We start from the raw sequence: 11,062 nt of genomic DNA, 5'->3' as shown, positions 1-11,062 counted from the left end.
AGTCTCCTAGCATAACTAAAGAATGTGATGTACTGAGAAACTTCTCTAGATCCCGAAAAAAGTCATTTTGCCCTGATTGTTGGGGTGCAGAAATTGCAACCAGTCTACAGACTTTACCATGGCTGAGCGTCAAGTCCATGACGACCAGCCTACCTTCTGGAACTGAAAAAATTAACTTTCTCTCAGAAACCCGGTTTCTTTTTAATAGGACCAACACCCCACTCCCCCTGGAAGGACAGCCTGGAGAGAAGAAACTCTCGTAGCTATTCAACAGGGGGAGCAGATCTCTTGGCCCTCTCAACCGGGTCTCTGTAGCAACAACAACATCCAAATCGCGCAACCTGATGTCATTGAGGAAGCGACCTTGCTTCCAGCCTGTCATCAGGCTACGCACATTTAAGCAACCTACACGAACAGACTCCATTACCGACTTCGTATCAGTGGTTCGGCGGTTCTTTTTCTGTCTCCATTTCTTGGGGTCTTCCCGTATTTAGACGTAGGCCGTCGTAAAAGTATGGAGAAAAATCCCTCCTGAGGGGGCCTACGTCATGAAAGAATTCGGACTTAATCCGTCCGTAATCCTTCCGGCCTATCTTGTAAATGAGAAAGTCTTTTGACGTAGTTTTCTCTACTCGTTTGGCAGACGCAATAGCTGCCAAACAGTTTACTAGTCTATTATTCGAGGCCTTGACAGCCATATATGTGTTTTCCTTTTCTTTTTTTTTTTTTTTTAAGATTTAGTTTGGTGGGGGCGGTCTGTGTCTTTTTCCTTTTTTTTTAAGTACAGACGACCACCGCTCCTCTATCTTTCTCGTCGCTCTCCTCTGTCGACCCCAGCGCTGCTTCCGGTCGACCCTGGTGTTGCTTCTGGTTCGACCTTGGTGTGGTCTCAGGTTCCCGTGTTGTTACCGTTTCCTTTTTTGATTCCTCTATCGCTCCTTCTTGGCTTTTGGTTTTGCATTCTGCTCTGATGTGGCCCTTTAGCCCGCAGTTGAAGCACCTCGGCTTCCTTCCATCGACAGAAACTTAATTTTTCCCTTCCACCTAAATTAATAGTTTCGCCGATTTCTTATAGGGTTGCTGCTTCTGCTTGTATCGTCATGGTCAGACATTGACCCTTTCAATGCTCTTCTTTTTCCACTGAGGCCTGGACTATTGATATTTTTTCCACCAGGCCCTTTGTGATTCCAGCAACCAAACGCGCTGCATCCACTTCCGGTGGGATATTATTTACAGTAATTTTTGATGTTCTTTTTCCCATATATAAGGAAAGAAGAACCACCTCCTCTGTTCTTAGTGTCTCCGAAGAATATCGTTTTGCTGCCTCTTCCGACCTGAACCTTACTTCTATTGTCCCGAATCTCTTCGCTCGGTTTATATAAGTAATCTCAGGCCATATTTTCTTCAGACATTTCTCGATCGTTTTTTCTTCCATTTTTACAATCCTTTTTTTTTCTATGCAGTACGTTTTGTATATTATTCTCTTTTCTTCCACTGATTTAGTGTCCTCTTCTGGGGTGGAGACCCGAATCTCCGACCCTTCCTTTGTTATTGATGTCATATATTTTTCCAGGTTACTGCTATCCGTGTTTATCACAAATCTCTTTCTACCTGCCACTTCCGCAAACATTTTCGGTGATACCACCGTTGAGACAGCCGGTGAGATTTCGTCACCGAAAATACTTGTGAACGCTTCACCCACAGGTGGGAATTCACTTGGTGAAAAGTTTTCCATTTTTCAAAGTTGGCTTACAAGCCGCAATAAAAATAGCAATGGTTACCCCGTAGGGGGGAATTTCAACGAGTTGCTTTTCAAAAAGCAAATAAGTTTTTTTTTTTCAACAATAAGCACAATTCACGAAAACAGTTTACAGGTTTTGCAAGTCAAAACTTACTAATAGCAGGGAAATAAGAAAAACACGTCCAACATCAACGAAGTCCAGTCAAGACATGCACCATGGGAAATCTTTTTTTATTTTTGGACATAAGAGCAAGTTTATATAGTCAATATGGACCAGCCTTATACAAGCTTACGCAAATAATGGGGGAAAAGAAGTTATTTTAGAATAGTCAAACAGGCTGCAGTATCAAAGTCAATCTTCGAGGTTTCAAATCACCCTAACGCAAACTACTACATTTGTTATTATCTATTGTTTTTATTTTTTTTTCTATAGTTTCAAGAAGGTGGAGGAAAACTTATGGTTGCAGAAGGGGATTACTTCGGTGAACTTATTTAAAGTTTTAGGTCCAAAAGACCTGAGTATCGCAAGGGATTCCCTAATACATAATGAACATTTACTAATATTTGCCTTAAAGTAGGCTGCTCTCGATATAATAGACCATTCAAGAGAGTACTTTATATTCTTCTTCTTGATATAAAGTTCTATACTTTCCTCGGGTGTATTTTATAATTTAAAAACAGCAGACGGGCTCTGTTTATGTACAAACGTGGTATATAAATGCACTGTCAGGGACGAGAACAAACTAGATAAGTTTTATATAAGAAGCACGAAGGACTTTAAAGTTAGATATAAAGCGCATATGAGTTCGTTTTCAAATGAAAAATACTGTAACTCTACTACACTCGCCTCTTATTTGCATGACTTCAAGAAGAAGAAGAATATAAAGTACTCTCTTGAATGGTCGATTATATCGAGAGCCCCCTACTTTAAGGCAAACATTAGTAAATGTTCATAATGTATTAGGGAATCCCTTGCGATACTCAGGTCTTTTGGACCAAAAACCTTAAATAAGTTCACCGAAGTGATCCCCTTCTGCAACCTGAGGTTGACGCTGAGAAACCTTTGTCAAGAAGTGAGTCTTTAATATAAAGTAACATGATTTATTTTGATAAAAATATAATAAACTAAACAGGTCAAATTCTGTATGTATCTCAAGTATGGAAGCAATTCGCGTAGCCGTTTTCGCGTGAAAAGTAAATAAACACATTTTCAGGTCAATTTTATATAAGATTGACACACACACACACACATATATATATATATATATATATATATATATATATATATATATATATATATATATATATATATATATATATATATATATATATATATATATATATATAGTAAAAACGCTGGGTTAACGACTCAACATATCACACGCCCTCAATGAACATATATAAGAGATACAACATAATCCATCAAACATAAGGAATAAAAAGATATAAGGATAACGTAAGAAAGATAACGTAAGAAAAATATAATTAAAAAAAAATACGAAATATATAAAGAAGATGCAAGAAATAGAACATATAATATAAAATTTTATACACGAATATATTATTTCAACCGATAACATAAAAATAAATTAAGAATAATAAATTTGAGCTAAAGGTATAACACAATACACATATCATTTCATAGAAGTTCCGAATCAAGTTGCTGTTAAAATTAATACGATTAAAAATTTCAAATATATAATATAGATCGATATAAAATAAAATAAAACAAAGAAATGAGGTACAATAAAGTAGTCCATCGGTTAAAAGTAAATGACAAAACTTTAAAATGATTTAACACTATTTAGAGTTAGAATGTAAAGTTCTATACTTCCCACGGGTATATTTTATAATTTAAAAACAGTAGACATCAATAGGTAAGTCCGTATCAGTTAGGTATATACAAGAGTGAATCCAGGCACCCAGCAAGTAAAGCTTGTAGAATTTAATTCTGCTCAGCATGGTGAAAAGACAAATACAGCACCCAGTAGGTATCAGTCGGTAAAATCGATTTCAAGAAATTTGTTTTTTTTTCTTTTGGACATAAGAGCAAGTTTATATAGTCAATATGGACCAGCCTTAGACAAGCCTATGCAAATAATGGAGGAAAAAAAGTGTTATTTTTGAATAGTCAAACAGGCTGCAGTATCAAAATCAATCTTCGAGGTTTCAAATCACCCTAACGCAAACTATTACATTTGTTATTATCTATTGTTTTTATTTTTTTCTATAGTTTCAAGAAGGTGGAGGAAAACTTATGGTTGCAGAAGGGGATTACTTCGGTGAACTTATTTAAGGTTTTAGGTCCAAAAGACCTGAGTATCGCAAGGGATTCCCTAATACATAATGAACATTTACTAATATTTGCCTTAAAGTAGGGGGCTCTCGCTATAATAGACCATTCAAGAGAGTACTTTATATTCTTCTTCTTGATATAAAGTTCTATATTTTCCTCGGGTATATTTTATAATTTAAAAACAGCAGACGGGTTCTGTTTATGTACAAACGTCGTATATAAATGCAATATCAGGGACGAGAACAAACTAGATAAGTTTTATATAGGAAGCACGAAGGACTTTAAGGTTAGATATAGAGCGCATATGAGTTCGTTTTCAAACGAAAAATACTGTAACTCTACTACACTCGCCTTTTATTTGCATGACTTCAAGAAGAAGAATATAAAGTACTCTCTTGAATGGTCGATTATATCGAGAGCCCCCTACTCTAAGGCAAATATTAGTAAATGTTCATATGTATTAGGGAATCCCTTGCGATACTCAGGTCTTTTGGACCAAAAACCTTAAATAAGTTCACCGAAGTAATCCCCTTCTGCAACCATAAGTTTTCCTCCACCTTCTTGAGACTTTATAGAAATAAAAATAAATATAAAATCAATAGATAGTAACAAGTATAATAGTTTACGTTAGGGAGATTTGAAACCTGGAAGATTGAGTTAGATACTGCAGCCTGTTTGACTATTCTAAAATAGCTGTTGACTTCGTTGATTTATGTGCTGGTGAATTTTGAAAAATAATTTTTTGAGCTGCGTAGCAGCGGTTTCAGTATTTACGTGTTTTGGTTGTGTTTTCTCTTCTCGTAAGAGAGGAGACGAACGGTTGAGGAATGTCTGAAGACAGTTGTTCAAACTTGTCTTCGTCCGAGGAGGAGTTGCGGGAGGCTGTGAAAAGCATGAACCAAATGCTGACGGCAGGGAACAGGAATTTTGCTGCTGCAGCAAGGTGTAAGGAGACGGAACTGAACATCGGTGAACTAGGAAAGTATAAAAGTGAAATGACACGAGACGGGTTCGAAGTGAAGCTGAAGCCCCCGCAAGAAGTAAAAGACGGAATAAGGCAGAAAACGATAAGTTATCGAACATATTCGATAAATAAGGGAAAAATCGATGTCGTCAAGACAGAGAAAATGGAAAAGGCGTTGAGGCAGATTTGGGATGATATAACATACCTGGCTAGAGGTTCCACTTTTGGAACAGTAGAAGTAAGGTTCCGGAATGCAGCAGCAGCAAGGAAACATGCAGCTTCAACAATTCGAAGTGAAGAAGTGGTGCTGTTGCCCACGTATAGAGGCAGGAGAGCGACAAGAATCACGGTCGAAGGAATCCCACCGGAGATTGATGTGTTCAGGGTGGCAGATGCGGTCCTCTGTGGTAATGAGGACAACATAGTAGTGCTCCAGGCCAGGAAAAAAAGACTGCGTTAACTGGAGAGGTCAGCAATTGGAGATGATAGTCCAAGGGTCAAAAGAAACGGTAGAAAGGGTTACAGAGTCTATAACCATGGATGAAATATCTATGACTGTTAGGGTGGAAGGAAGAGTTCCACGGTGCTTCAAATGTGGCCTGAAGGGACACATAAGAGCGAACTGCACTACACCACCCAAAATGGTAGAGGAGAGACGCCCTCCATCACAAGAGAGGACACAAGAAGTGGAAAAGGAAACTCCAGAAGATAAGGAATGGGAAACGGCCGTGAGGAGGAAAAAAAGGAAACGAAAGAAAGTAAGTAATTGTGAACCCCAACCCAGCCAGGGCCCATCCGCTCCCTTGCCACCTCACCCTACCCATACAGACACCAAACCTACCCAATCCCCTCCAACAAGAAAACAGAAAAAAAATATAAACACACACGATGAGAATAAGATTTCCGCTCCCCCTGTTTGTTTCGCTTGCGTTCTGTATGAGAACGCGGGAGAGGACATGTTTAAAAGGCTGAACGATTGGAAGGATATGGTGAAAGTAGAATTCATAGATGAGGATGGTGAGACTACGATGTGTTATTTGGCAAGCAAAGAAGAATGGGAAATAATAAAAAAGAATGATAAAGGCATTGATTGGTGGAAAGTCATCGGCGATAGAGACAAGTTGCCGAAAAGGACTAATTATACTGAACTAAAAGAGGACTATGGAATTCAACTGCTTGAGTTAAGGTACTGAAGGAAAAAACGGTATCAATGTAACCACTCGACGTCGTGGGGTCGAGTGAGCATTTCGCCTCATTATATCATCTTTTTCATAATTCATTCTTTTCTTTTATTTTGTTTCTTTCTTTATACCTCCATTTTATAATTTTAGTTCCCGGATGGTGTTTGTCCCCGTCTATGTTTAGCCCCTCGTAGGTAATAAAAAATATGACTTCGTTGATTTATGTGCTGGTGAATTTTGAAAAATAATTTTTTGAGGTGCGTAGCAGCGGTTTCAGTATTTACGTGTTTTGGTTGTGTTTTCTCTTCTCGTAAGAGAGGAGACGAACGGTTGAGGAATGTCTGAAGACAGTTGTTCAAACTTGTCTTCGTCCGAGGAGGAGTTGCGGGAGGCTGTGAAAAGCATGGACCAAATGCTGACGGCAGGGAACAGGAATTTTGCTGCTGCAGCAAGGTGTAAGGAGACGGAACTGAACATCGGCGAACTAGGAAAGTATAAAAGTGAAATGACACGAGACGGGTTCGAAGTGAAGCTGAAGCCCCCGCAAGAAGTAAAAGACGGAATAAGGCAGAAAACGATAAGTTATCGAACATATTCGATAAATAAGGGAAAAATCGATGTCGTCACTACAGAGAAAATAGAAAAGGCGTTGAGGCAAATTTGGGATGATATAACATACCTGGCTAGAGGTTCCACTTTTGGAACAGTAGAAGTAAGGTTCCGGAATGCAGCAGCAGCAAGGAAACATGCAGCTTCAACAATTCGAAGTGAAGAAGTGGTGCTATTGCCCACGTATAGAGGCAGGAGAGCGACAAGAATCACGGTCGAAGGAATCCCACCGGAGATTGATGTGTTCAGGGTGGCAGATGCGGTCCTCTGTGGTAATGAGGACAACATAGTAGTGCTCCAGGCCAGGAAAAAAAGACTGCGTTAACTGGAGAGGTCAGCAATTGGAGATGATAGTCCAAGGGTCAAAAGAAACGGTAGAAAGGGTTACAGAGTCTATAACCATGGATGAAATATCTATGACTGTTAGGGTGGAAGGAAGAGTTCCACGGTGCTTCAAATGTGGCCTGAAGGGACACATAAGAGCGAACTGCACTACACCACCCAAAATGGTAGAGGAGAGACGCCCTCCATCACAAGAGAGGACACAAGAAGTGGAAAAGGAAACTCCAGAAGATAAGGAATGGGAAACGGCCGTGAGGAGGAAAAAAAGGAAACGAAAGAAAGTAAGTAATTGTGAACCCCAACCCAGCCAGGGCCCATCCGCTCCCTTGCCACCTCACCCTACCCATACAGACACCAAACCTACCCAATCCCCTCCAACAAGAAAACAGAAAAAAAATATAAACACACACGATGAGAATAAGATTTCCGCTCCCCCTGTTTGTTTCGCTTGCGTTCTGTATGAGAACGCGGGAGAGGACATGTTTAAAAGGCTGAACGATTGGAAGGATATGGTGAAAGTAGAATTCATAGATGAGGATGGTGAGACTACGATGTGTTATTTGGCAAGCAAAGAAGAATGGGAAATAATAAAAAAGAATGATAAAGGCATTGATTGGTGGAAAGTCATCGGCGATAGAGACAAGTTGCCGAAAAGGACTAATTATACTGAACTAAAAGAGGACTATGGAATTCAACTGCTTGAGTTAAGGTACTGAAGGAAAAAACGGTATCAATGTAACCACTCGACGTCGTGGGGTCGAGTGAGCATTTCGCCTCATTATATCATCTTTTTCATAATTCATTCTTTTCTTTTATTTTGTTTCTTTCTTTATACCTCCATTTTATAATTTTAGTTCCCGGATGGTGTTTGTCCCCGTCTATGTTTAGCCCCTCGTAGGTAATAAAAAATATGACTTCGTTGATTTATGTGCTGGTGAATTTTGAAAAATAATTTTTTGAGGTGCGTAGCAGCGGTTTCAGTATTTACGTGTTTTGGTTGTGTTTTCTCTTCTCGTAAGAGAGGAGACGAACGGTTGAGGAATGTCTGAAGACAGTTGTTCAAACTTGTCTTCGTCCGAGGAGGAGTTGCGGGAGGCTGTGAAAAGCATGGACCAAATGCTGACGGCAGGGAACAGGAATTTTGCTGCTGCAGCAAGGTGTAAGGAGACGGAACTGAACATCGGCGAACTAGGAAAGTATAAAAGTGAAATGACACGAGACGGGTTCGAAGTGAAGCTGAAGCCCCCGCAAGAAGTAAAAGACGGAATAAGGCAGAAAACGATAAGTTATCGAACATATTCGATAAATAAGGGAAAAATCGATGTCGTCACTACAGAGAAAATAGAAAAGGCGTTGAGGCAAATTTGGGATGATATAACATACCTGGCTAGAGGTTCCACTTTTGGAACAGTAGAAGTAAGGTTCCGGAATGCAGCAGCAGCAAGGAAACATGCAGCTTCAACAATTCGAAGTGAAGAAGTGGTGCTATTGCCCACGTATAGAGGCAGGAGAGCGACAAGAATCACGGTCGAAGGAATCCCACCGGAGATTGATGTGTTCAGGGTGGCAGATGCGGTCCTCTGTGGTAATGAGGACAACATAGTAGTGCTCCAGGCCAGGAAAAAAAGACTGCGTTAACTGGAGAGGTCAGCAATTGGAGATGATAGTCCAAGGGTCAAAACAAACGGTAGAAAGCATTTCGCCTCATTATATCATCTTTTTCATAATTCATTCTTTTCTTTTATTTTGTTTCTTTCTTTATACCTCCATTTTATAATTTTAGTTCCCCGATTGTATTTGTCCCCTTCTATGTTTAGCCCCTCGTGGGTAATAAAAAATATGACTTCGTTGATGTTGGACGTGTTTGTCGTATTTCCCTGCTATTAGTAAGTTTTGACTTGCAAAACCTGTAAACTGTTTTCGTGAATTGTGCTTATTGTTGAAAAAAAACAAACTGTTATTTGCTTTTTGAAAAGCAACTCGTTGAAATTCCCCCCTACGGGGGAACCATTGTTGTCTTTTATTGCGGCCTGTAAGCCAACTTTGGAAAATGGAAAACCTTTCACCAAGTGAATTCCCACCTGTGGGTGACCCGTTCACAAGTATTTTCGGTGACGAAATCTCACCGGCTGTCTCAACGGTCGTATCACCGAAAATGTTTGCGGAAGTGGCAGGTAGAAAGAGATTTGTAATAAACACGGATAGCAGTAACCTGGAAAAATATATGACATCAATAACAAAGGAAGGGTCGGAGATTCGAGTCTCCACCCCAGAAGAGGACACTAAATCAGTGGAAAAAAAGAGAATAATATACAAAACGTACTGCATAGAAAAAAAAAAAAGGATTGTAAAAATGGAAGAAAAAACAATCGAGAAATGTCTGAAGAAAATATGGCCTGAGATTACTTATATAAACCGAGCGAAGAGATTCGGGACAATAGAAGTAAGGTTCAGGTCGGAAGAGGCAGCAAAAAGATACTCTTCGGAGACACTAAGAACAGAGGAGGTGGTTCTTCTTTCCTTATATATGGGAAGAAGAACATCAAAAATTACTGTAAATAATATCCCACCGGAAGTGGATGCAGCGCGTTTGATTGCTGGAATCACAAAGGGCCTGGTGGAAAAAATATCAATAGTCCAGGCCTCAGTGGAAAAAGAAGAGCATTGAAAGGGTCAATGCCTGACCATGACAATACAAGCAGAAGCAGCAACCCTAGAAGAAATCGGCGAAACTATTAATTTAGGTGGAAGGGAAAAATTAATAGTTTCTGTCGAGGGAAGGAAGCCGAGGTGCTTCAACTGCGGGCTAAAGGGCCACATCAGAGCAGAATGCAAAACCAAAAGCCAAGAAGAAGCGATAGAGGAATCAAAAGAAGAGGAAACGGTAACAACACGGGAACCTGAGACCACACCAAGGTCTAACCAGAAGCAATACCTACTGATACGAGGTAGGTAATGGAGTCTATTCATGTAGGTTGCTTAAATGTGCGTAGCCTGATGACAGGCTGGAAGCAAGATCGCTTCCTCAATGACATCAGGTTGCGCGATTTGGATGTTGTTGTTGCTACAGAGACCCGGTTGAGAGGGCCAAGAGATCTGCTCCCCCTGTTGAATGGCTACGAGAGTTTCTTCTCTCCAGGCTGTCCTTCTAGGGGGAGTGGGGTGTTGGTCCTATTAAAAAGAAACCGGGTTTCTGAGAGAAAGTTAATTTTTTCAGAACCAGAAGGTAGGCTGGTCGTCATGGACTTGACGCTCAGCCATGGTAAAGTCTTTAGACTGGTTGCAATTTCTGCACCCCAACTATCAGGGCAAAATGACTTTTTTCGGGATCTAGAGAAGTTTCTCAGTACATCACATTCTTTAGTTATGCTAGGAGACTTCAACACAATTTGCGAGGCACGTGTAGATTATGTTGGCTCAAATACCACTAGAAAAGGTAATTCTTGCTTCCTGGATCTGCTAAGCCGCTTTGAGCTGGCAGACCCTTATAGGTTGGAATTTCCGAACGCTCCAATGTGGACTTGGTCAAGTAGCGACGGATCTTCCAGGTCATTCATAGATAGTGTTAATTAGAAAAGTAGATAGAAATATAGCTAAGTGTCCACAGTTTTACCGAGTCAGCTACAGTGATCATAAAATGATCACTTGTAGGCTCGACATAGATAAGCGATATACTAGAGGCTCCGGCTACTGGAAACTTAACACGTCCCTTTTGGCGATTAAGGAGTACAGAAATCGGATTAGTTTGTTGATTCAGAGGGCATTAACCGGCGCCATTATTAATAATAAATGGTGGTATGCCCTCAAACGAGCCATTAAATATGAGTCTGTGAGATATAGCATAAGTTTAGTGGCTAGAGAGCGTAGGAGGGAAACAGTTTTAGTTCAGGAATTAGAGGAAGCAATGAGAACTGGCTCTGCGATTCAGG

At 40.1% G+C, this 11,062-nt stretch overlaps 1 protein-coding gene across 1 annotated transcript; it reads right to left on the bottom strand.

Moving 5' to 3' along the window:
* Positions 1 to 4,578: 4,578 nt before the first annotated feature.
* LOC149133435 (uncharacterized) lies at positions 4,579 to 9,431 on the bottom strand. The gene is made up of 2 exons (XM_089358346.1): positions 5,207 to 9,431; positions 4,579 to 5,011 (listed from the first exon to the last, which is right to left on the bottom strand). Exons 1-2 carry the CDS (start codon positions 5,422 to 5,424, stop codon positions 4,801 to 4,803), a joined length of 429 nt encoding a protein of 142 aa, XP_089214472.1. The 5' UTR covers positions 5,425 to 9,431; the 3' UTR covers positions 4,579 to 4,800.
* Positions 9,432 to 11,062: the final 1,631 nt, after the last annotated feature.

This window comes from Octopus bimaculoides, chromosome 10 (assembly GCF_046866305.1).
Source record: "Octopus bimaculoides isolate indiv1 chromosome 10, ASM4686630v1, whole genome shotgun sequence".
Taxonomy (NCBI): Eukaryota; Metazoa; Mollusca; class Cephalopoda; order Octopoda; family Octopodidae; genus Octopus; species Octopus bimaculoides.
This window is presented reverse-complemented; position numbering and strand designations above follow the sequence as displayed.